This window comes from Limanda limanda, chromosome 6, assembly GCF_963576545.1.
Source record: "Limanda limanda chromosome 6, fLimLim1.1, whole genome shotgun sequence".
In the NCBI taxonomy this organism is placed as follows: domain Eukaryota; kingdom Metazoa; phylum Chordata; class Actinopteri; order Pleuronectiformes; family Pleuronectidae; genus Limanda; species Limanda limanda.
In genome coordinates this window covers 925,041-951,833 of record NC_083641.1, presented here as the reverse complement: position 1 = coordinate 951,833, position 26,793 = coordinate 925,041, and the positions used below count along the sequence as shown (strand labels likewise).

Genomic DNA, 26,793 nt, shown 5'->3' with positions numbered 1-26,793 from the left:
TTCAAATCATAACAAATTCAACATTCAGCCAGACTGTAATCTAGCACAATTTGGTTGTTTGGATATGAAAAGGTCACAGTTAGAGCTTAAGACACCTTACACAAGCTGTCTGCCCCCACCCACCTGCAAGTTGCCTTCACATGCACCAACACACAATACCCTTGTCAGGGAATGTCCCCAGATGCCCTGTCCCACCTGCACCAGTGCCTGCTAATGGCTGAGGAGGGGGCTGAAGTTCTTATTGGAGACATGGCACTGGGAGTTTACAGTTATCCCATTCTGGGGAACACAGAGACTCAAAGCCCCGCTTAGGTGCTCTGGGTTTTTGGGGATGAGCGCATGTTGTAGTAACAGTGACTCAGAACTGAGCCAAGCGTATTGCATCTGCTACAGACCCTGAAAGTGACCAATCTTCCGTCTGGAGACTGAGAGAAAATTGGATCTCTCTCACGTAGGTAATACCTATTAATTAACTAAGGTAAGGTAAGTGTGTCGGTGTGTTACAGCTGCTGTCAGGGTACAGCTGTGCAGTACAACCCCCTAACAAGAAGTGAGATGGGGACTGCTTCAGAACCAAGATGAAAGTTATCTTTATTTTCCCAAAGGGGCTTTTCATTGTGCAGCCAGCAGAAACCACATACGTTCAACCACATACAAAGAACAAAGACACCAACAATACAAGTTCTGCATCTTGGAAGAGAGTAGTAACAAAATCTTAATTAATAAATGGGTGGCTAGAATCTTCTAAGATTGTTTGGGCCTACTTTGAAATATTGACCTTGTACAAGAGATGGAGGTCCAGGGAATGTTTAGGGTCGTGCCAGCAAATTTGCTGCAGCCAGTTCTCATTTTTGAGGTTAAGCATATAAAAGTCAAAGTCAGATTTTCATAAAATGACTACTGAAATTAAAAATTTGAATACAAATATGATAACACATACACTAATTAACTTTGTTTTACATCTGGGATTAACATGACAACACAGATCCTAATGGCAACAGAGTTATGGACATTAAGAATATGAAAACAATCAAATTAGAAAATCACAGAGGCCTGTGGCTTATTTCTTTCTTCCATTCTCAAATGATTATTAAGTTTATCCCCAAGCAATTGAAAAGGTTTCCACTTCGTTCGAAACCTTTCTACTGCTCAGCTGGCCCCGCTGAATCCATGAAATGTCACAGCAGGCTCCTTCAGTGGGTTGAGGAGAGGGAGAGACAGGTGGGAGAAGAAGAGGAGACAGGTACTGTACACCGTGAAGCAGCTCACTGTGTCTTTGTGTGTGTGAACAGCAGTGAACATGCTGTCAGTTTCTGACCTTGCAGGCTGAGCTGCTGCTGCTGTCAGATCATCAGATCTTGTGTGTTGAGGTGAGAACCAGTTGGCAGCAACTGAAGAGAGAGAGACAGAGGCAGACACCGGAGGAGCTCTGTCAGCAGTTCAATCCAATGACAGGTTAGTGTGTATGTGGAGATGAAGTGGGCCGTAATTCCTCAAGTTGGTTGAGGGCGCAACTTCAGTTGGGATGTCGACGCATGCTCCTGTCCCTAGTCCAAGGTCGGCGGTGAGGCCGACGCCCCCTGCTCCTGCTCCGGGACCTGCAGCCCCTTCTCTGGGCCCCTTGTCAGCGGAGAGGCCGACACCTGCAGCCCCCTGTGTCATTTACCGCAGTTGCTCTGTCTCGGTCTTAAACAAGCAAAGACAATTTGTGCATCAGGTAAGGCCAACTTCGGGTTTAACATATTTCTGTAAAGGAATAGTTTGAGATCTTGGTAATTGTTGCTTCTCTGTGTCTTTCCCTGTAATCCTCTAACTCTAGGGTGTTAGTTAGGTAGTGGACCCAAGTGCAGACAGAGCAGGAGACAGCTGAACAGTTCAGAGTATTTTATCGTAAATACTGCAGCAAGAGATGAAGGTGATGGCAGGGGATGTCAATCCAAAACCAGGAGGGAGAAGGCCGCTGGGGTTCAGAGTGAGCAGCTGAGCGGTGTTGCCGGAGTGATACAGGGTGACAGGGACTGGTTAAAAAAGGAGAACACGATGAGTCAATGTAAGAAATACAATACTTAGGAAATCACAAAAGAAGGAGCTAGAGGCGCAGGTCACTAACTGGTAGCTGAATCTACATTCGGGCAGTGTGAAGATGGCAGGGCAGAGTATATGAAGGGGCTTGGCTAACTGATTAAGCGCAGCTTGTGTTCTGCCCCCACTCCGGCAAACTTACAACACTTCACTTCCTCAAGCAGAGAGAGAGAGAGAGGGATAATAATTCATTGGTAGATTTCTGCATCATGTATGCTGCTGCACATTGATTTTTGACAGTAGTACAACTTCTGGCAGAATGCATGCTTGCATTCTTTTATTAATAATTTTTGGAAGTCTCCAGAATGCTTTCTACTACACATCGATAAACGCATCTTGTTCCAGACCCTTTGAGTTACCCCTGGTCTTGGAGATCTCTCTCAGAGATCTCCTGTCTCTGCAGGTCACACCTAATAACCTTTGAAGCTTCCTGTTGCAGGAGACTTAATTGGCCCCTGTTGAGAAACCTTTTGTTCACACTAGACTGAGGAAGCCACAATCTGAAGGCTTCCAGGAGCAATATGCATACAGTTACTTTGAGCCACAACTCTGACTATGAGCTCTGAACCACAGAAATACATTCTTCATTAAACTCCTTTTTACTTAAATGTTATTTGTTTCATTTAAACATATCTAAATACAAAAATTCCCGTCACAGCTTCACAACCAGTATTTATTTATTTGATTATATATGTCCGCACGGACGTTTTGCATTTTTTCCTTTGTCGGATTGGCCCGCTGATTTTACGCCACGAGACAGGCAATAGCTCCCGTGTCTCAGATTAGAACGGTAAATAAAAGTTGGAATAAATGTGGGAATAAGTTTAACACATTGATTAATTTACTTCTGTATTTATGTCCACATGTATTCATTTACTTCTTTATCTATTTCCACTTTTATTTATTTCAACATTTATATATTTCAACATTTAATTGTCCATATGTAAATGAGGTAGGCGGTCCCAAACTCAGTCTCGAGCAGGATTGGTCAACTGAGCTATACACACACACTCACACAAAGAACCCGGGGATCCGCCCCTCACAGCGCAACACACTCGCTTAGAGACAGAAGCAGTGACTGAGAATTGAGCAAGTCACCGCAAAGCAGCTGCTGTGTGCCTTTGTAGAACAGTGGAAACAGTGAAAACACAGAATTTCTCTGGTCACATCTGCTCAGAGATCAGCTGCCTCATGGGCAGAGCAGAAGCTGCAGCTGGTTTGTACCAAGCTGGAGTTTCTGCTTCCTCCTCTCTGCCCTCTCCTCGTGCTCAGTAGAACACGAGATGTGACGCTCACAGTCAGGATTACTGACACCTTAATCATCCCAATAAAAAATAACCTAAACTAACCCTCTGAACTTGAACTAGTTAATTTTAAGTGTGAATTGGCTCAACACTGCAAACAGCTACTGGACACCAGTCAGCATTGAAAGGCAGAAGTAGAAGGGCTGGATCATTACACTCCTGTGACTAATCCTGCATGAGACTGGGGTTAGGCCCGCCTTCCTCATTAGCATACGAGACTGAAATGAGGGAATGAAATAAATAAATAAATGTGGAAGACATTTAATGAGACATTTCTGTTGTTATTAACGTATTTATTTCTGTATTCATTTATTTATTTCTGTATTTATTTCTAAATTTATTTATTTATTTATTTATACTTAAGTCATGTATGGTCCTCCATAGTCCCACTTCCTCCACATCATTCAGGCGAGGTGGAGCAGCCGGCAGAGATAGAATCAGAATCAGAGTCGGGTTTATTGCCAAGTAGGTTTACACATACATGGGATTTGCTGTGGTGACCTTGTGCAATTTTTAATATAGAAAATACAAAAAATAGGAAACAAAAATTGAAAGGAAAATACTATTGGCAATTAAAAATATACTATAAGCGGGAGGTATTGTGCAAATGTACAGTTACTGTTATTTGTAAAGTGTCAAAGTCACAGGTAGCAACATCAGTGCAGTTTGGTTAAAGGGTCCCAGGCCATATTGATGAGGCCAGCAGCAATTGGGAAAAAACTGTTTTTGTGGCTTGAGGTTTTGGTTCTGATGGTCCGCAGCCTCCTGCAGGAGGGGAGTTGCTTAAATAGTCAATTTCCAGAGTGTGAGGGACCCAGTCCTTGGCTGTCACCATGAAGTGATGGAGGAGGTGAGGATGGACTCTATGATTGCAGTGTAGAAGTTCACCATCATCGGCTTTAGCAGGTTCAACATTTTCTGCTGCCGCAGAAACGATATCCACTCCTTCTCCTTCACCAACTTCAACTGTACAAGTTTGGCTGTGAACCAGGGTTTGTCGTTGTTGTAACTCACCCTGGTCCATGATGGGATACAGCAGTGCTCACAGAAGGTGATGTAAGAAGTAACAGCCTGTGTATTCATCTGAACAGTTGGTAGCAGACCTGAAGACATCCCAGCCAGTGCAGTCCAAACACACTTGACGGTCCTTCACAGCCTCTGTGGTCCGTTTCTAAAAAGTCCTCAAAACAGGTTTTGAAAGCTTTAATGTCTGCCTGTATGCGGGAATCAGGAGGACCATGACCTAGTCAGAATGTCCCAGTGCAGCGCAGGGGATGGTGTGGTAGGTTCCACTGACTGTCATGTAGTGATCCAAAGTGTTCTCCTCTCTGGTCAGACATTTAATAAACTGTCTATATTTGGGGAGTGCCCGACTGAGATTGCCTTTGTTAAAATCGCAGAGGACAGGGCGGCGTATAGCTCACATGGTAGAGCTGGTTTGAGTCCGACCTGCGGCCCTGTGCTTCATGTATTCCCCCACTCTCTGTCTGCCCCCCTTCATAGCTTACTCTCTCTGTCCTCTCCAAAGTAAATAATAAAAAATAAAAAAATCTCACAGGACAATAACCAAGGAGTCCGGGTAGGTCCGCTCCACACACAGTATCTGGTTGGCGAGGATGCGCTGTGCGTTCTGCGCGTTGAATGTAAACATGAGGCAAACTCACGGGCAGAGTAGAAGGCTTTGCAGTTTATGATGAAAAATTCCAGAACAGGAGAACAGTGCTGCTGGATCAATATCACGTTGTGGCCCCAGCTGCTGTTTGAATAGAAACAGATTCCCCCACCTTAATTTGCCTGAGATTTCCATATCCCAGTTCGTACGTATCTGTACAGCTGGAAGTCTTTATTTTGGCAAAGGTGAGAAAAGTCACTAATTACCTTCTAATAGCTTCAGATCAGGGACTTGTGTCTGTCCTCGTTCTGTTAGATCCCAGTGCAGCATTCGACACAATTGACCATAGCATCTTATTACAGAGACTAGAACAGTTAATTAACATTAAAGGAACCGCCCTAAACTGGTTTAAATCTTATTTTTCTGATCTCTCCCAATTCATACAAATTAATGATGAGTCATCTGTGCGCACCAAAGTTAACCATGGTGTTCCACAGGGCTCTGTGCTCGGCCCGATTTTATTCTCATTATATATGCTTCCTCCCTCTGTGTTGTTACCTTGCCGTGGTGGGGAGGCTTGTGTACTTCCGTGACCCTGTAGGCTATACCGGCGGGGGTTATACCCCTGGCAGGTCTTACCAAGCCGGGCAGGTTTTAGGGTAGAGGTCCGACTAAAGGCAACACCTGGTCCAACACCTGGTCCTCCAGGTTGGGGGTTAGGCGTGGGGCTAACAACCCCACCCCATAAAACAATACCTGTTACAGAAACGCAAACAAGAGTAAACCAAGATATCCCGCCCCGGAGTGAAGATGGACCTTCGTCAGAAGGATTTATGACGCAGGTTGGTGAAAGCCAGAAGCACCTGGAAGCCACTCTGCCGAAAACCATCCTCTCAACCGGTGTTACAACCACCATCGGTACATGGAACGTAAGGACCATGTTCAAAGCTGGAAAGACCGCACAAGTTGCCACCGAGAAGAAGAAGTACAACCTTGCCATACTCGGACTTAGTGAATCAAGATGGACGGGTTCTGGACAGAAGAGGCTTGTCACAGGAGAGCTGCTGCTGTACTCAGGCCATGAGGAGGACAACGCACACCACACCCAGGGAGTCGCTTTGATGCTGTCCAAGGCTGCTCAGAGAGCACTCATGGGATGGGAGGCACATGGCTCGAGAGCAATAGCAGCTACATTCAAAACAAAGAAGGAAAGAATAAACATGAACATCATTCAGTGCTATGCCCCAACCAACGATAGTGACGAAGAGAGCAAGGACGAATTCTATAGCAGAATACAGACCATCATCCAGAGATACTCAGAAAGAGACATTACCATCTTAATGGGAGACATTAATGCAAAAATAGGAAGTAACAACAGAGGCTATGAGAGTATAATGGGGCAGCATGGTCTAGGCGAGATGAACGAAAATGGAGAGAGATTCGCGGAACTATGTGCAAATAACAACCTTGTCATAGGAGGAAGTGTCTTCCCCCACAGGCGAGTACACAAAGCCACATGGGTATCACCGGACCTCTCCACTGAGAACCAAATAGACCATGTATGTGTCACAAAAAAAGTTTAGGAGGTCCCTCTTAGATGTACGAGTCAGAAGAGGAGCTGATGTAGCATCAGACCACCATCTTCTCGTTGCCAAAGTCCAATTAAAGTTGAGGAGAAACTGGACAGGTGAGAAGAACCAGAGAAAGAAATTTAACACAGCACTTTTAAGAGATCCAGCAGCAGCAGAAACATTCAAGAGCAAACTAAAGAACAATTTTCATGCCCTGCAAGAGCTAGATGAAGGTGAGGAAAGAAGCATAGATGGGATGTGGAAGGTAGTAAAGGAAGCCGTAATTACAACCTGCAATGTAGCACTGGGATCACAGAAAGATAACCACAAGGCTTGGATATCAGCAGAGTCAATTAAGAAGGTGAAGGAGAGGAAAGAAAAGAAGGCAGCTCTAAACAGCAGTCGTACAAGAGCAGAGAAAGTAAAGGCACAAACAGAGTACAGGGAAGCAAATAAGAACGTGAAAAAAAGCTTGAAGACCGACAAGAGGAACTACATAGAGGCCCTTGCATTAGAAGCAGAAGAAGCAGCTAGACATGGGAATCTGAAGGACCTGTATGACACCACCAAAAAGCTGGCAGGAAAGACCAGTAAACCTCAAAGACCAGTAAAGGACAAAGAGGGAAAGCCAATAATGGGGGAGGAAGGACAGAAGAAAAGATGGTTGGAACATTCCGAGGAACTTCTCAACAGACCAGCCCCACAAGACCCACCACACATCCAACAAGCAGACAGGGATCTGCCAATAGACCTCAGCGTACCAAGAAGGGAGGAGATCAGGAAAGCCATTAAAAAACTTAGAAACGGCAAGGCTGCAGGACCAGATAGCATCCCGGCCGAGGCACTGAAGACGGACGCAGAGACCATGGCAGAGATGCTCCACCCTCTCTTCAAGAAGATGTGGGAAGAGGAAAACATCCCATGCGAATGGAAGGAGGGCTATCTTGTGAAGATGCCAAAGAAAGGGGACCTGAGCAACTGTGGAAATTATAGGGGGATCATGCTACTCTCCATCCCAGGAAAGGTCTTCTACAGGATCTTACTGGACAGGATGAAGGATGTGATTGACCCCCAGCTTAGAGACCAGCAGGCTGGCTTCCGCAAAGACAGATCGTGTACAGACCAGATTGCTACACTGTGCATCATCCTGGAACAGTCACTCGAGTGGAATTCACCGCTATTCATCAACTTCATCGACTACGAGAAGGCCTTCGACAGTGTGGACAGGGAGACCCTCTGGAAGCTTCTCAGGCACTACGGAGTACCAGAGAAATTAACTAACATCATCAGAAACACCTATGAGGGAATGACCTGCAGAGTGATCCACGAGGGACAACCTACCGATGCCTTCAGTGTACAAACTGGAGTGAGACAGGGGTGCCTACTATCGCCATTCCTGTTCCTGCTGGCAATGGATTGGGTAATGAAGCAATCCACAGCAGGAAGAAAAAACGGCATACAGTGGACAATGTGGGCGCAGCTCGATGACCTGGACTTTGCAGATGACTTGGCCCTTCTCTCTCATACCCAGCAGCAGATGCAGGAAAAGACCAGCACCATCGCAACCAACTCTGCTCGCCTCGGTCTCAACATCCACAGAGGGAAGAGCAAAGTCATGAGAGTCAACTCTGCCAACACTGCACCCATCATGCTGGAAGGCGAAGCTCTGGAGGAGATTGAGGAGTTCAACTACCTTGGCAGCATTGTCAACAAGCAGGGTGGAACAGATGCAGATGTGAGAGTCAGGATTGGCAAGGCCAGAGTTGCGTACCTCCAACTAAAAAACATCTGGAGCGCAAAAGACCTGGCCATCACAACAAAGATCAAGATCTTTAACAGCAATGTGAAGTCAGTCCTACTCTACGGTGCTGAGACATGGAGGACTACGGTGAATACAACAAATAAAATCCAGTCATTCATCAATACCTGTCTGCGACGAATCCTCCAGATCCACTGGCCTAACACCATCAGCAACAAAGAACTGTGGGAACGTACCAGCCAAAAGCCAGCGGACGAAGAGATCCTCCAACGACGTTGGAGATGGATAGGCCATACTCTCCGTAAACCAGCCACAAACACCACAAGACAGTCCCTCAAGTGGAATCCCCAAGGGAAAAGAAAGAGAGGTCGGCCGCGAAACACCTGGTGTAGAGACCTGGAGGCAGACGCCAAGAAAATGGGCTACACCTGGGGACAGCTTGAGATGTTGGCCCAGGACCGGGATGCATGGAGAACTCTTGTTTGCGGCCTAAGCCCCAGAAGGGGTAGTAGGCGATGATGATGATGATGTGCTTCCACTAGGAAACATTATCAGGGCACACTCGGTAAATTGTCACTGCTATGCGGATGACACCCAGTTATATTTGTCAATAAAACCTGAACAAAGTAATCAATTAACTAAACTTCGAGTATGTCTCAAGGACATAAAAACCTGGATGACCCGCTATTTTCTCTTATTAAACTCAGATAAAACAGAGGTTATAATACTTGGTCCCAAACACCTTAGAGAAACATTATCTAATGATATAGCTGCACTAGACGACGTTGCCCTTGCTTCCAATGACACAGTCAGGAACTTGGGAGTGATCTTCGATCCTGATTTATCCTTTAATAGTCACTTAAAACAAATTTCTAGGACCGCCTTTTTCCACTTGCGTAATATCTCAAAAATAAGACATGTCCTTTCGCAAAAAGATGCAGAAAAACTAGTCCACGCCTTTGTTACATCGAGACTGGACTATTGTAATTCATTATTATCAGGCTCCAGCAGTAAGTCGTTAAAGACTCTGCAGCTTGTCCAAAGTGCCGCAGCACGTGTCCTGACGAGAACCAAGAAAAGAGAGCACATTTCTCCAGTATTAGCATCGCTACACTGGCTTCCAGTTAAATCTAGAATAGAATTTAAAATTCTCCTCCTCACCTTCAAGGCCCTTAATGATATGGCGCCTTTCTACCTTAAAGAGCTGTTAGTACCATATCAACCAGCTAGAGCACTCTGATCCAAGAATTCAGGTTTACTTGTCGTCCCTAAAGTCTCTAAAAGTAGAGAAGGAGCCAGAGCTTTCAGCCATCAAGCCCCACTCCTGTGGAATAATCTTTCACTTTCAATTCGGGAGTCGGACACCATCTGTTCGAGTAGACTGAAAACCTTTCTTTTTAATAAAGCATATAGTTAGAGCTAATTAGTGCGGCAGAACGCAACTTGTTCTATTTTCTAAAATAGGAAGCGTTTAGTTCAAAAAAGGCATAGAGGTATTGATGTCTGATCTACTGAGTGGGCCACATGGTTTTCATCGTACTACCATACAAACCAGTAGCCAGTCAGATTTACCTTGAGCTTCAGTGTACCCTCAAGTCCGGCCTGTACCATTGTATGATTACAAGGCAAAAACCCCTGATGACGCTAAGACGCAGAGAGAATTTATGACACACGGAGCTTCTCTTTCCCCCTTCTCTTTCTTCTTCTCCATCCCTATCCCCCTTCCCCGGAATCCCTTTGCTTTATCTCCCGCAGATCCAGGGCCTCTGTGGCCGTACCATGGATTACGATTGTGGGTTGCGTATAAGCGGGCTGATCGTAGAGGGAATGGCGGATCCTTTGTCGCATTGGCATCAGATGGCAGTGGACCAGGACCGAGGCGGCAGCCCATGATGGATCCTAATAAGCGGCAGTGGACAATGACTGTGGACTAAAGTGGCCTCTGATCGGGATGGCGGATCATGATCCTACTACATATTTTTACCCTGTTAACAGGGCTTTTTTTGTAGTTTTTCCTAACTCTTGCTGAGGGTTTAGGACAGAGGATGTCACACCATGTTAAAGCCCTATGAGACGAATTGTGATTTGTGAATATGGGCTATACAAATACAATTTGATTGATTGAATCGGTTTGCAAATTTAAAATTAGTTGTAGTTTAGTTGAACACTTGCTGGTAAAACTAAAATGGCACTCACTAGTGCACATTCCTCTGGCAAGGGCGCAAAGTCCATAGATTCAATCAAGCCTCACATTTACGATCCAAGTCTCCTTCAGCATATGAGATTGAAAAAGTGCTGCACCGTGTGAATAGTTGAATGGCAAAAGTGTACTGTAAAGAGAATTTTAAGATACATTTATTTGTCCCAAACACATGCGCAGACATGCACAAGCACACTCATGCAAGGAGGGAAATTTAACCTCTGCTTTTAACCCATCTGGTGCAGGACACACAGTAGTCATCAAGACTAGAAAATGGCTATATAAAAGCAGACCATTTACCGAAGCTAACAAAGCAATGCGGATCATGAAATCTTAATCCCTGTTGACTTCATCAAAATCTGTGAAAATGTTCACCCCTACCCTATCTCGCAAAAGTAAAACAAAGTATTGGATCTGCTGCTTTGTCCAAATCTGTGTCAAATGTGTGCAAAACTGTTCAGTAATTTTTTGCATAAACCATGCTGACAAACAGACAGGGGCAGAAACAACCATCTTGGCAAAGCTTTGAGGAGTTTTTGCTCATTATTATTGTCTATGTAAAGTGCCTTGAGATCAATCAATCAATCAATCAAGTTTTATTTGTATAGCCCACATTCACAAATAACAATTCGTCTCATGGGGCTTTAACATTGTGTGACATCAATCATTGAGAGATCATTTATATTATGATTTGGCTCTTCAAATAAAATTGAATTATCCTGCCACAGTATGAATCCTTCTCAACAAAGGTACTACCAGAGGGTGCAGCATGTCTATGAGGAATGACCAGGTACAGCGCAGGTTAAATGCAGTGCAATATCAATTAATGTCAAGATGTCCCTTGGGACAGAGAAAGGCACTAAATCGAATTGAAGTCATCCAGGAACAATTTGCTAGTCCTTTTACCCTTCATCTTTCCTGTGCAATTAAGTAATTCTCTTGTCTTCAGACAATTTTATAAGGTGCGCCTTTTTGACTTCCAGGTTGATGTATTAATCCTAGCCTGCTACAATGTTGACGAAGAAATCATATTTCCCTGTCCAGTATTGACTCATCAATGGTAACAGATCAGAAATGAAGCAACATTAAATTTTAAGGGAATCAAAATTACTTACACTACCGTTCAAAAGTTTGGGGTCACCCAGACAATTTCGTGTTTTCCATGAAAACTCACACTTTTATATATCAAATGAGTTGCAAAATGAATAGAAAATATAGTCAAAACATTGACAAGGTTAGAAATAATGATTTTTATATGATATAATTTTGTTCTTCAAACTTTGCTTTCCTCAAAGAATGCTCAATTTGCAGCAATAACAGCATTGCAGACCTTTGGCATTCTAGCTGTTAATTTGTTGAGGTAATCTGTAGAAATTTCACCCTACGCTTCCTGAAGCACCTCCTACAAGTTGGATTGGCTTGATGGGCTCTTCTTGCGTACCATACGGTCAAGCTGCTCCCACAACAGCTCAATGGGGTTGTATCTGGTGACTGCGCTGGCCACTCCATAACAGACAGCACACCAGCTGCCTGCTTCTTCCCTAAATAGTTCTTGCATAATTTGGAGGTGTGCTTTGGGTCATTGTCCTGTTGTAGGAGGAAATTGGCTCAAATCAAGCGCTGTCCACAGGGTATGGCATGGCGTTGCAAAATGGAGTGATAGCCTTCCTTATTTAAAATCCTTTACCTTGTACAAATCTCCCACTTTACCAGCACCAAAGCAGCCCCAGACCATCACATTACCTCCACCATGCTTGACAGATGGCATCAGGCACTCTTCCAGCATCTTTTCACCTGTCCTGCATCTCACAAATGTTCTTTTGTGTGATGCAAACACCTCAAACTGATTCGTCTGTCCAAAACACTTTTTTCCAATCATCCTCTGTCCAATGTCTGTGTTCTTTTCCCCATATCAATCTTTTCTTTTTATTGGCCAGTCTGATATGGCTTTTTCTTTGCCACTGCCTAAAAGGCCAGCATCCAGGAGTGGCCTCTTCACTGTAGATGTTGATACTGGCGGTTTGCGGATACCATTTATAGAAGGTGCCAGTTGAGGACCTGTGAGGCATCTATTTCTCAAACTAGAGAGTCTAATATACTTGTCTTCTTGCTGAGTTGTGCAGCTGGGCCTCCCACTTCTCTTTCTACTCTGGTTAGAGCCCGTTGGTGCTGTTCTCTGAAGGGAGTAGTACATACCGTTGTAGGAAATGTTCAGTTTCTTCACAATTTCTCACATGGAATAGCCTTCATTTCTAAGAACAAGAATAGACTGGCGAGTTTCACATGAAAGTTCTCTTTTTCTGGTCATTTTGAGAGTATAATCAAACCCACAAATGTGATGCTCCAGATACTCAACTAGCTCAAAGGAAGGCCAGTTTTATAGCTTCTCTCACCAGCTAAACAGTTTTCAGCTGTGCTAACATAATTGCACAAGGGTTTTCTAATCATCCATGTGTCTTCTAAGGCGATAAGCAAACACAATGTACCATTAGACCACTGGAGTGATAGTTGCTGGAAATGGGCCTCTATACACCTATGTAGATATTTCATTAAAAACCAGACGTTTCCACTTAGAATAGTCATTTACCACATTAACAATGTATAGAGTGTATTTCTTATTAATTAAATGTATTCTTCTTTGAAAAAAACAGTGCTTTTCTCTTGAAAAATAAGAAAATTTCTAGGTGCCCCCCAAACTTTTGAACGGTACTGTATTTGTAAGATGAAATCACTTTATTCAGGCTGCATTTTGTAGGTGTGTCTGTATTTATAATTATTTGAGGTTCTTGTTGAATTGGACGATTATATATATACACACATTCAGTATTTAACACAGTTTTAGCATGTATTGACGATTTAAAGTTTTTCTGACTCCATCCTCTACTGAAATTAAAACCCTTTAATGACAACAGTATGTTAGTTGATGCTGAAATAATTCTAATCTAAATGGCATCAGCCGAGGAAACAAGGAGGTTGCACTCAGCCAGTTAGGACAGCAGTTCCAGAGAGCAGTTCCTGACCTTGGTTGAGATCCCTGACAAGTGGTGGTTGTAATAAAGTCCAACACAGCTTCTCGAGTCACTCACACATAAATTCTTTGTGTGGGAGAATTTGCAGCTCATCCAATGGTGTTTGAGTTGCTGGGGTCTATGGGCTGTGTTTGTTTTGGGTCATCCATTGTCTCCTTGTTGTGCAAACCTACTGACTGCTGCTCAGCCAACATGTCTGTTAGCCTCAGCTTGAGCACAGGATCCTTGGACTCTGCTGACACCTGCAGGATAAAAGCAGCACTGTATTGATTTGTACAAACAGCAGCGAAGGCCATTTGTAGTCATTATACAAGCTGTAAAGTCAATCAAGTCAACAATATCAATATAGAAAAATATCACAAGTAAACATTTTCCTAACAGGGCTGAACAATCTATATACAGCATATGTCTCTCACTTTCCTTACACTGTTGTAAAGGAAAAGTCCCCAAATCTATATAAAATTATAGATATATTATATAATACATCATATATAATATATATCAATCCATATTGGGGCCAGATGTTGTTACAAATTTCTACCATTTAAATAATCATAAAGGCCATTGTGATTCTTGTCAATATTCAACGTAGCAGAAATATTTTTGTAGCCTTCCTCAGATCTGTGATTCAACACAGTCCTGTCTCTGAGCTCTGCAGGCAGCTCCTTCAACCTCAGGTCTAGGCTTTTTGCCCTGATGCATAGTTATGTAACAGTGCTGATCAAATCTCATTGATTACTGATAGAATTTTTGAAATAGAACCGCAGATTATCACTTTATATGGTACATTTCGAATTTGATGATAGTATTCTTCAGCTTTATAGAACTAAAGCAGATCAGTAACAGTTTGATTATGTCCAGGTTGTAAGGCAGAATTGTATAATGATGATCTCAGGTTGTAAGTGCTTGCTCTAAGTCTGGACTGCCATTTCATTTCTAATTAATTACATAGCCTGATCCATGGGCCATATTTTTCTAGCATTCATCATAAGAGCAAGGAACTATGGGCTGATGACTGCACTGACAACATGAGTCTGGAATCACCAGCTATTTAAATGATGATATTAAGGTAGCAACCATAGTTAAACCATTTTCTTTTAGCAAGAAACGTACAGGTGGCGCTCCTCTCCTCCTCAACACGATGCCCTCTGAGAGTAAAGCCTTGCCAGTCTCCTCAAACAGAGCAGACTCTTCCAGCTCGCGGTGGCTCTGTAACTCTGTGTATTTGTCTACAAATCTGTCGCATCAAAGTGAGAGAAAAACACAGGCAGCAATATTAGCATGGAAATAATGCATTAATTTCAAGATATTGATTTTCATTTATAATTTTGATAATTTTATAATTTTGATATTGATATTCATTTATAATTTCCCCCACTGTCCATTTGACACTTTACATTACAAGAAACATACATTCAACCACATAGATTGCTTTCATGATTTTATGCCTTTTTTGCATACATTGCAATCCATACCTCTGACACGTAGAAACAAAGGTTGATTTGGTGAGGTCAAGAGGCCGAGGACCTACCCCATACTGCTCATAGAACTTCCTGAAAGGGAGACAGTTGTTGAAACGCAGGCAAGTGGTAACTACCATCAAAACAGTTTTAAGAAATCCTGATGAGAGAAAGTAAAATGGCAAATTTCATTTGAATCTCATAAATTAAGTTTTTCAGCTTTGCAATTTGTTTACCGTGTAATGTGTTGGGTATAATTCCAAATTGTAAAAATTTGTATTAAATCTAAAAATAAGCATAAAAAGTGGAGCTGTTACTGACTGCTCTGTGTTGACTGCTGGTAGTTGAGTTGGAACTGATAATAATGAATTAGGAGAATGTGGGCATCTGTCTCAGTTTCTGTCCTTCCAGAGTAAATCACAGCAGCTTAACCAAATTACCTAAAACTAAAAGCAGCATTTACACAGTCTTTGTTTTAATAGCTTGAAAACTCAAGGGTAGTGTGTGTACACCTCCACAGTTATGCATTTTAAAGCTAAAATTTGTTAGAGTGGACATAGCCTCAGTTCAACACATAACAACTAGGGGTGTAACGGTACACAAAAATCACGGTATGTACCGTTCAGTATGTACCTCAGTTTTGAGGTCATGGTTCGGAACGGTTTTGGTACAGTATTAACAAGAAAAAGAAAAACAAACAGATTTTTTATTTCAATTAATCAACCCTTCTTAACTATGGCTGTGTCCTTCTTGCCTTTAAAGCAATTTCGAAAAAAGTAAAATAACTAGGGGTGTCAAACAATTACAATTTTTAAGCAGATTAATCACAGTGTAGTCACCATTATATGTATATAGTTGTGGGAACGGAAAGATAAATGACAGAAGGCGGATATATATAGTTCATGCAGATGCAGACTAATCCACATTCGTAATTAATTTTTTATTGGGATGATTTAGGTGCCAAACGTACGGTAATGTGTTTGGTTGTGAATAGATGGCGTCAGATCATGTCTGCGTTTCTCACCTGTCATTTTAACACTGAGTCCTGACTCAGAGCAACACGTCTCGTGTAGCACAAAATGTTGACGAGTCATTTTCATGATGTTTAAATGCAGCCTCAAACTCTTGAGAAGGGTTGCAAAGGGGCGGAAAGTTACGCACGTGAATTTTGAAAAAAAACAACCTATGCAAATTAAATGCTGAGCAATAAAAACATTATTCAAAACTCTATTTTAAAAAGATGTATGGAATGCAGCACACGCTGCACGTTGAATTTCAACCCTTAACTGTGCATTCTTCCATCACATGCACAGATAATTCCCAGCATCCTGCACACTACAGCAGGGTTATTGAGGCCTGCTGTAGTGTGCAGGACTAGTCAGGTAAGTTTCGATGATATTACTGGGGAAAATATATTAGCATGCTGATTGAGGATTATTCATCTGTTCATCTAGCCTATTTCTATTAATTTATCCATCAATTGTAAAATATTTTTACAGACGATTCCAATTGTTTGGCTAACTATTTATACCTCTGGCATTGCATTAGTGTTTTTTTACAAACTTTTTTCTCATCTTATTCTACAGAACAATGCCAGGTGCACTCTCATGTGTGGAGACAATTCACCCCATCCAATGTAGAAGGAAAGGCTGTGTACATTTGCAAATACTGTGCAAAGACCTATGTTAAGAATGACACAAAGATGCAGAAGCATATAGTGCCCAAAGTTTCCTCAGGGCTCAAATCAGCCTATGACAAAACAAAATGTTTATATTTAGGTCTGTATATGACAAGGTAAATACAGTTAGTATAAATTACCCGTCAATTCCCATGGGAAGTTTCCAACTTTGAATATTCCCGGGATTTTGCAACCCTACTCTTGAGCGAATCAAACAAACACTAAGTGACTTCATGTACTGATCAGGTCCTGATAACTAGTGATAAGTGTTTATTAGTTAAAGTGATAGCAGAGTGGAGGAGGACACAGAAACTCCATCGGCTTATTACCGGCTTCTTAACATGAACGAGCTCTGATCTCACTGCGTGAGTCGCTCTGAGCGAATGAGTGGGGGCGAGTATACGTATGTAACTGTTACAGTATAATTTATCACCCTTAAACTGAAGCATCATTATCTCACCTAAGGGCTTCATTTTAACAGAAAGCTACAGTTATTGTACAGTGATTTTCACACCGGACCCGCGCGGGTCAGCCCCTATAAAGTCTATGGTCAGCCCGCGATTCTCCGCTTGTTGTTGTATGGAACCCATTCAATGTCGGGTTCTGGGGTAAATGATGATAGTCCTCATAGCCATCCCCCACCCCTCTCTTTCTCTCTCTGTCTGTCTGCTTGTAGTGGGGGGCAGATGTGGACATATAATAAGGAGAGGAAATTTCAAAGTTCTCAGTTACAAAGTGTTTTTTTGTGGAGTGTTAGGGTTGGCATCATTAAGGGTTTGAATAACCGGGCACCTATATCCTGGTTTCACGGAGGAATAAGACACGCAGCCGTCATCAGTGTTTACCGGAACCGGGAGTGAATGGTACTTCCGGTTACAGTCATTGAAAGAATAAAGCATAGACTTCAGAATAAGGGCACATTTTGATAATCGTTTGAATAATCGTGATTTCGATATTGTCCAAAATAATCGTGATTATGATTTTTTCCATAATCGAGCAGCCCTACAGACAACGGATGATGATTCTTTTCGAGGGAGTTCCTTGCCTTCTGCTCTTGACATTTGATTTACCTTTCACACGACTACCGTGACCGTCTGCTCTCTGTTTTGTTGTCTGTCTCTCTACTCTCCTACTAATACCGGAGTCGACTGCAGACGGAACTTTTTTTGAGGCTGCCGCTGCAGGGTGTGCGCATGACACCTCCCATCTCGGTCTCCCCTGGCACACATTTTAAACGTCAATATCGCTGAGGATCATGCTCATTTAATTGTGGCAGCCAAAATCATGATCGTGATTAAAATTCGATTAATTGTGCAGCCCTACAGAGTGGTAAAGGCAATCACAACATGCATGCCAACCGGCCATACTGTGCTTTCTGGCATCACCCCAAAGAGTGCAATAACAGGTTGAGGTTCAATCGTCATGCCATAGATGTCACTAAGCGATGCAAAGATTTTCTCCCAATATGTTTGGAGGCTCCAGCACAGCCAAAATATGTGTAGCCAGGTTGCAGTGGCTAGCTTACATCGGTCACAGGTAGGATCAGTATTAGGGTATATATATATATATATATATATATATTCTTGCTAATTTCTCCTTGGTAAAATGGAGACGATGAACTATCTTAAACTGTATTAGAACGTGCCTAGCACGGGGGGAGAAGGGATGAACCCGGCCAAGGACTGAAGCCCACTGACCATCAGCAAATGACAGGCTTAGGTCTTGTCCCCAAAGTGTCCTTAAATTATTCAGAGACTGTGGGTTCATCGCGTCAATTTCCCCATAAATCCAAGAGATTGCGCCCTTGAGACCAGCATTAAATCCTAGGAGACTATCTAAGGGCATGCTTGGGGGTTGCTCAGAGAAAGGATGGTAACTCCTTAATACAAAGTGCGTAATCTGTAGGTATCGAAAGAAATGGGAACTGGGCAACGTATACGCTCCTGATCAAAATCTTAAGACCAGTTAAAAAATTGCATGAATTTGCATTTTGCACTGTTGGATCTTAGGAAGGTTCTAAGTAGAGCTTCAAAATGCAAAAAAAAGAAATCGGAACAAGAGACCAAAAGTTGCGAGCAGGCAATTTATGAAAACAACAATTTAACTCAAATAGGCTGTTCATCAGCTGATCAAAAGTTTAAGACCACAGCCTTTAAAAGCCAAAATCTGTGCAAAAATTTGGATTCCATGTCATTTCCTGTCAAGTAATCACACTGTGAAGATCTCTTGATGGCAAAGGCAAAAAAGCTCACCGTCTTTGAACGTGGTAGGATTGTTGAACTGCATAAACAAGGCCTCTCACAACGTGCCATCGCTGCTGAGGTTGGACGCAGTAAGACAGTCATTTTGCATTTCTTAAAAGATCCTCAGGGTTATGGAACAAAAAAATCAAGTGGTAGACCCAAAAAAAATTCACCGGCGCTGAGCCGGAGGATCCGAATGGCTGTCCGTCAAGACACGGGACGATCCTCGTCTCAAATTAAGGCCATAACTAGTGCTGACTGCAGCCCAATAACCATCAGACGGCATCTGCGAAGGAAGGGCTTCAAAAACAAGAAACGTCTTCAAAGGCCACGTCTCCTTCAACGCCACAAAATTGCCCGTTTAGACTTTGCAAGGGAGCACCAAACATGGGACATTCAAAGGTGGAAGAAAGTTTTATTCTCTGACGAGAAAAAATTGAACCTTGATGGTCCTGATGGCTTCCAATGTTACTGGCATGACAAGGAGATGCCACCTGAGATGTTTTCTACGCGGCACAGTGGAGGGGGCGCCATCATGATCTGGGGTGCTTTTTCCTTCAATGGAACAATGGAGCTCCAGGTTGTGCAGGGGCGTCAAACAGCAGCTGGCTATGTGGAGATGTTGCAGCGGGCATCCCTCATGACTGAGGGCCCTCGTCTGTGTGGTAACGACTGGGTTTTTCAGCAGGACAACGCTCCAATTCACAATACCCGTCTGACCAAGACTTTTTTCCAGGAGAATAACATCACTCTTTTGGACCATCCTGCGTGTTCCCCTGATCTTAATCCAATTGAGAACATTTGGGGATGGATGGCAAGGGAAGTTTACAAAAATGGACTTCAGTTCCAGACAGTGGATGCCCTTCGTGAAGCCATCTTCACCACTTGGCGCAACATTCGCACTAGCCTTTTGGAAACACTTGCATCAAGCATGCCAAAACGAATTTTTGAAGTGATCAACAATAATGGTGGAGCTACTCATTACTGAGTCAGTTTTTGACACTTTAATTTCTGTTTACGGAGGTTTTTGGGGTTTTTTGAGCTGTGGTCTTAAACTTTTGATCAGCTGATGAACAGCCTACTTCAGTTAAATTGTTGTTTTCAATAAATTGCCTGCTCACAACTTTTGGGCTCTTGTTCCCATTTCTTCTTTTTGCATTTTGAAACTCTACTTAGAACCTCCTAAGATTCAACAGTGCAAAATGCTAATTCATGCAATTTTTTAACTGGTCTTAAGATTTTGATCAGGAGTGTACTTCTCTGACAATTGATCAAAAGAAGCAAACATCTGTTAACATATAGATCCTTAACAAGTCTAATCTCATCACCATGCCAGGCCCGAAAGGCCAGATCTGACTTGGATGGGGTGAAAAGACGATTTGCAAGCATAGGAGCCTGTATTGATGCACTCTGCAAGCCAAAATGCTTCAGAAATTGTACCCACCAGATGATTTTGTTCTCACCACCATGAGTACTTTGTGAATCAGAATTATTATAAATTGACACGCCGCTCTCTGCAATTAGCTGCAATATAAGGACATGCGTTTGTCATGAAGAGAGTGATGTGCTGAACATTTTAAGTTATAAGAAACGCCCCTAAAAGGTACAAAAACACAAGAATCTAAGAGCCGTAATTAAAAGCGTCAGAAGGGGTAAGACACAACACACTTTTCTGTCCTCCCGAGTGATGTTTTAAAAAGAGTTCCTGCACAGAGCTGAGCACTAGGGCTGCATACATTTCTCTTAGATGCATCGCAACGTGGACGCTGACTCCGCTGAATAATTATAACCAGCGCTGCTTCAGGTTCAGCACAGACGCACATTAAAGGTCCAGTCATCCTGTGTCTCTGTGGGAAGCTGTTTCCTCCTCACTCCACCTCTGACCTGCGCTCACTTTACACTTTAACAATAAACACCAGCACTGAGTGATCACAAGTTATTAGGACACGTACAGGACTGATGTTTACTTTGTGTTGTTTGATTTAGTTTAGAGTTTAAGATGCATTTAAACACAACACGAAATGAACGTGATGCGTGCAGTCAGGACTGCAGGGTTAAAGTGACCGGAACGATCCCGAGTCATGATCTAACATCATAATAATAAAACATGTGAAAATATTAATTCAGCAGGTGTTTAAAGACATAAGGATGAAAGGGCGTCAATTTCATAGTTTTAATTTCTATGAATTTAGTTAAAATGGTGGGTGTTTCAATTTTCCCGGACAGCCGCGCCTTCATCATTTGTTCGTACGCATGGTCTGAGAAAGTTCAAAATTTGTTGCAGAGAACAAACGCATGGTTTTTTTTGCGTATGCATTGTTTGTGTATGAGACCCAATGTCTCCCGCTGTGGACGACACTCTCACAATGGGACATAGGTTTAAAAAGGGCTGGCGTGACTTGCTGGCTGAAATGTGGTCGAGAGGGAACTTCATAACGGGGCTCGATTACTTTCAGTGTGTGTTAGAACCCGGCGTTCTCAACAGAGAACGTTTGCATGTCTCCTGCCATTAAAAACACTTATGACGCTTGTTATTGCTTTGACAAGGTCGGAATTAATTGCAAGCGACAGATTGGGTGCTGGGTTTGCACGGAACTTGACTTTTCCTTATCCCACTAATGTTAGTGTTATTCCCAATGTTAGTGGGACATCACTCTGGTTATGCCCTTTCAAACGAGTCGGCATGTTCGATGTGCTACGAGCTACATATCCTTTTGCAGTTGCCCAATGCCAACATACAGCATTTGTACGACCCACTTGTCTTTGCACTTCATCATTATAGTGACTGAAGGGTTCCCACACAGCGGACTAAAATGACCAGGGAGGGTATTCACACTTGTTTGTCTGCGGTCGCTATGACAACAAGCCTTCAGCACATCCAGCCCTTCACTAAAGTTGTGCCTCAGAATATGAGACCCGTACGAACACAAATGAGTTCCGCACGTGGAATTTTTGGTGTGGATACATGTACCGTTACACCGCAAATAACAACACACCTCATCCATGTCATTTTCACATAGTATTTACTCTATTTTTCAATATTTAGGGGTAAAGAAGCACAGCCTCTGTTAATACTGCTGTGAATAGTTGACTTACGCTCTGATTTCATCCTCTCTGTAGAAGATATCAGGCACCGTTTCCTGTTTCTTGGAGCTGGCTCTGGTGCGTGGCTTCACGTGAAGTGGGTCCCTCTTTGGTGGAAAAGCCTGGAATACATCATACCAGATGGGTTTCTCTGCTGGCTGAATGACTCCAGAGCGCATCAGATCTCGAACCCTGCCATGAGAAGCCATCATATAATGATGAATAAATACCACTGGACAGCAGTGTCATTTACTACAGAAGATATGTACACAGAAAAAAAAGGAAAGAAGTAATTTCCAACTCCAAATTAGAGCTGTTCTTGGGCTCAAGTGGAGGTCTTCAGGGTCAAGGAGCCAGGGGCACGGACCCAAGGAGCCATGCATAGCTCCACTCCCAAGTCTCCGGATATCCTCTGAAGGTCATGTTTGAAGGGAGCTATAGTCGGCAAATACTGATAGCTGCACTGCACTTGAAATCACTTTTTAGAGACAAAGCCAGTTTAGTTGCACAATCCATTTTGACAATAAGGCAGTCCAAAGTTCTTTACATAAAATATAAAAGGCATCATGACAAATTGTAAAAGCAACTACACAATAAAAGACAGCAAGACAGTCTAAAAAAACACCTTTCAAAAAGAAACTTAATTTAACAGAGTTACGTAGTGAACTAAATTTATGAAATAAGAAATAAAAGAGTTATGGTGCAGATAAGAAATTAGTAATGATTTAATTGAATAACACCACAGTACAATAACATGGTCAGGTGTCTGGGAGCTTGTTCTACAAATGTAAAAGGTAGGATTTCTGACTTAATTTTTTTTTTTACTTTACAGGTTCAAGCTGAACACTGATTTTATATCGCTTTTCTATTTATCCTTATTTATCTGAAGTATATGTACTGTGCTGATGTGTTTGGATGATTTAAAGACTCCGTTGGAGTCGGTTCAGTCCTGCTAAGTTGACTACTGGTTTCTTACCTGCATTAGTGTGACACGTTTTAGAAAGCACTGGAATGTTAGACTCGTCCCCAGAGTTTGTCTTGACAGAAATCATTTATTACCATTATTTACTATGTGTGGAGATATCAGCGCTGCCTGGGAATCAGTCGGATTTACGGTACACAGCTGCCGTACCGTCAGCTAACGACGCTAATGTTAGCATCGCAGCTACAGCAGAGTTAAGGACATCAACTTCGACAGGTTTCTGACAGAAGAAGAGTGCGGTGTGTGTTCCGGCTGTCAGACACGGTGCTAACCAGCCTACACAGTGCGTGGTCACATGTGTTTCAGTCAGAGAGAGGTTAACGTGATGCCCTTCACTGATACGTCGGTGACGTTAGCATCCACTGTTAGCTGTTGGGCTAGTAAAAGAGCACAAACAGCGGTAATATGCTCCGCTGCTCTTACCGGGTGAAAACAGTTCCAAACTTCTCCAACCTGCTGCCCGCCATTCCGCTATGTGTCACGGTACAACCAGAGGTCGGCAACAAACACACACACTTGCAACCTATGGGATGTTGCTCACAGTGTTGCCAACTCCTCAGTAAGGAAAGTAGCTATTGGCTGCAGTGTTGGCCAACTCCTCAGTAAGGAAAGTAGCTATTGGCTGTCCTAAAAGTCGCTAGATGACGCCATGCCTAATTTGCATAATGTAATGGTCGCTGTAGTGTAGGACATACAAAAAGTGAGAAAAAACCATCCTAAATATGTTTAGAACTACAAATTATCTTTCTTCTACGGAAGCATATTGCATTCACTTGAGAATTCCGAGATAAGTTCTCATTAAAATAAAAAACAAGTGAATGCAATACGCTTCAGTATTATTCTGTCTGACTTTAATGCTGTGTCTAGACCCACATACATAAATCAATTTTGTCCTGTATTGTTAAATGTTAGAATATCAAATTTAATCAAAATGCTGTTATGTGGGGTGGAATTGCTAGCTCTACGTCCAACCCTCCTCCTTTATCTGGGCTTGGGACCGGCAAAATTATCAAAAAGAGACACTCTGGCATAGCAAGTTTTCAGGGCCCTGAAAGTTCACTTTCACCACGTTCCACACTAGAGATGTGGAAGTGTCTCGATTCTTAGATGCATCACGATGTGGACTCTGCATCGATAAAGAGCTGAACTCAATGACTCATGTTTTCCAGTGACAGTGAAGATACATTGACACTTACATCCCGCTCTGTAAGCCAGGGCAGGATCAGCGGCGGCTTTGCGCACTCGTGATTCATTTTCTCTCCTCTCCTCTCTGACTGCAGCTACTGGGAGACTGACCGCTTGTGAGTCCTTTGAGACGGCGGAGGGGCTTACGGCAGCACCCGCTGCTCGTTGAAGACAGTAACTGCAGAACGATATGTGCTTTCACGTCAGTCTCCGCTTTACAGTACAGTGTTACATTCACCCATTCACACACACATTCATACAGTGCATCTAACTGCAGCACTTTGTTATTCTATTATTCCATTCAGGGTTCAGCATCTTGGCATTTCGGTCCAGCATCTTGGCATTTCGGTCCAGAGCGTAATAAATTACATGTTTTTATAATGTACATATGACTGATTCCTGGGGCTGGTGTCTGGCAGGCTTTCTTATGAGCTCACACTGGTGAACTAATTGAGAAAAATACGATAATATTCTATACAACGTTGTAGCACTCCACGTTCAAATCTATATCTTGTTTAGTGATGTGATGATCTAAGAAAAAAATTGTATAATTTTGACTAAATGTGAAGGCTATGTGCATGAACTGGAACCTATAATTTCCCTTTCCTCTTGCCTTGATTTCAATGAATCACAAGGCATGACACCTTGTCCTCCTTTACCTATCATTTTAGGCCACTTGACAAACTTCGCCTGGCTGAACATTCTGACATACATATTCATGTTTTTGGATTGATGAACATTTTATAGACAAATACAATGACACTTCCATTGGTTTGCATATTATTTCCCAATGAATATTACTTGTCAGTGCAGAATAGGGTCAGCAGGTGTTGTCACTATACGCAACTTTTAGTGCGTAGTGCGTATTATTGCATTTTTCATGCTTTCTTAATAGGCTAGATGTTTAATTTGCTTTTTACATTAGATAAAAAATTCTGACAACCATTCACAGATCTGAGGTGATAGCTACTGGAACATGTGGAAATGCCAACATTTAAATAATGCTTTGATAATGTATTTTCATAACATTCACATTTAACAGTAACAGTCAGCACAAAATGAAGAAATAAATGAACAAACAAACATCCAAAAGCCATCACTAAATTATTCTCAATCAACATAAGAGAGAGAAAGACATTGTAGGGTATTTTAACCTCTTAAGGTCATACATCCAAGTGTTAATATGGTGTTGTTTACATCCATGAAGCAATTTAAATATCTATCAAACAATACAACTTGTGTCCAAAAATATGTCAGGGAAACTAATAGTAAATGTATTGATGAAGTGTATAGACATAGATTATCAGCTCAGAAAAGCCTGTAAATTTAGATTCAGGAATATATAATAAAATGAAATTGAGAAATAGATTTATTTTGTATTCAAAAAATCTATCAGATGTGGAAGGTGAAATGAAATGTGATCCATGTGGTAGTAAATGCATTAGGGGCTGTAACCCCTAAACAGGGAGAGCAGCTTCAGCCAATCAGGTACAACATCTGAAGCCTCTTTAAAAAAATCTTGGTCCTATAGGAACAGCTTAAATAACTACGCAAAACGCTCAATGCACATTCACATTTGAAACCAGTGGATCAGGGGTTGAGATGGACTCAAGGTTTGCTGACTGACTGGCTGGGAGTTGCTGGAAATAAGAAATAAATTCTTAGAAGAAAATGAGGTCTGAGATCAACAAGCAGATTGGTGCAGCAATAGTAGGACCTCCACACTGGACCACTGAGTCTGAAGTTTAAATTCTCAATTTACCATGTAATTTATGCCCCTCATCTATGGCGAGGAGCAATTGGGTAACTACTGAAATAATGAGATGACAGCAACAAGTGGGTGATATTAATTTCCTCCATGGGTGATGGTAATTCAGACAAGACGCATTTGCACCATTGCATCTTAAAGAGTAAGATGAGGTGTTTTGGCCATCTGATAATGACTGATGCCTTTATTTTAAGGTTGTTTTGGGAAGGAGAGCAAGGAGTGGACCCAAAACCCACTGCATAGGTTATTATTTGGCAATCAGCCCCCAGGTAAGTGGTGAATAGATATACTGGAATGAAAAAGGGGGGAACATTGGGTTAAGACCTAACCCATTTATATTGCATGCATGGAAAACATTTATTTGATAAGTACTTCTACTCTTTGGTTTGGTCCATGTCCCATCTGCTTACATGGAAGAGGTGAGGTTTATGAAGCCATCCACCAGGGGGCAATCAAGATGATTTGGCTTCAGATTTGTGAGCCGTCATCAATCTTTATATGCAGTCAATGGTTTTACACATGGTTTAACAATAATATAACTGCATCCTAAAATGGTGCATACAAAAAAAAAATATCATAAAGTAGAAGGTAATCCAAAAAATGTAAGTGAAGCATTGTTTTTGTCACATTAATCCTTCTTGGACAGAACCAAACATGTTATTGGACAACAAGGAAAGACAATCCATCTTAGGGTTAGGAAGTAGTTTGTTGCATTTGATTTCAGAATTCAGCGTTGAAAGGCAACACAGGCATGCTTACTGCTGTGTGGAGAAAAGAGCAAGTGAACTTTAAACCTCTTTGTCAGCTGACTAGAGATAAAATACTGTATGGGGCCC

General features: G+C 42.3%; 1 protein-coding gene across 2 annotated transcripts; it reads right to left on the bottom strand.

Annotated features, from left to right (window-relative positions):
* Window positions 1–574: 574 nt before the first annotated feature.
* mrps23 (mitochondrial ribosomal protein S23) lies at window positions 575–23,551 on the bottom strand. 2 transcript variants are annotated; one of them, XM_061073408.1, is made up of 6 exons: window positions 23,428–23,551; window positions 22,035–22,214; window positions 15,033–15,110; window positions 14,671–14,794; window positions 13,615–13,799; window positions 575–2,018 (listed from the first exon to the last, which is right to left on the bottom strand). In XM_061073408.1, the coding sequence occupies exons 1-5, from the start codon at window positions 23,469–23,471 to the stop codon at window positions 13,647–13,649; spliced, it is 579 nt and encodes a 192-aa protein (XP_060929391.1). In that variant the 5' UTR covers window positions 23,472–23,551; the 3' UTR covers window positions 575–2,018; window positions 13,615–13,646. The 2 variants fall into 2 exon arrangements, with proteins under 2 accessions (XP_060929391.1, XP_060929390.1); XM_061073407.1 differs by lacking the exon at window positions 575–2,018 and having other exon boundaries at window positions 11,109–13,799.
* Between the last annotated feature and the right edge of the window lie 3,242 nt (window positions 23,552–26,793).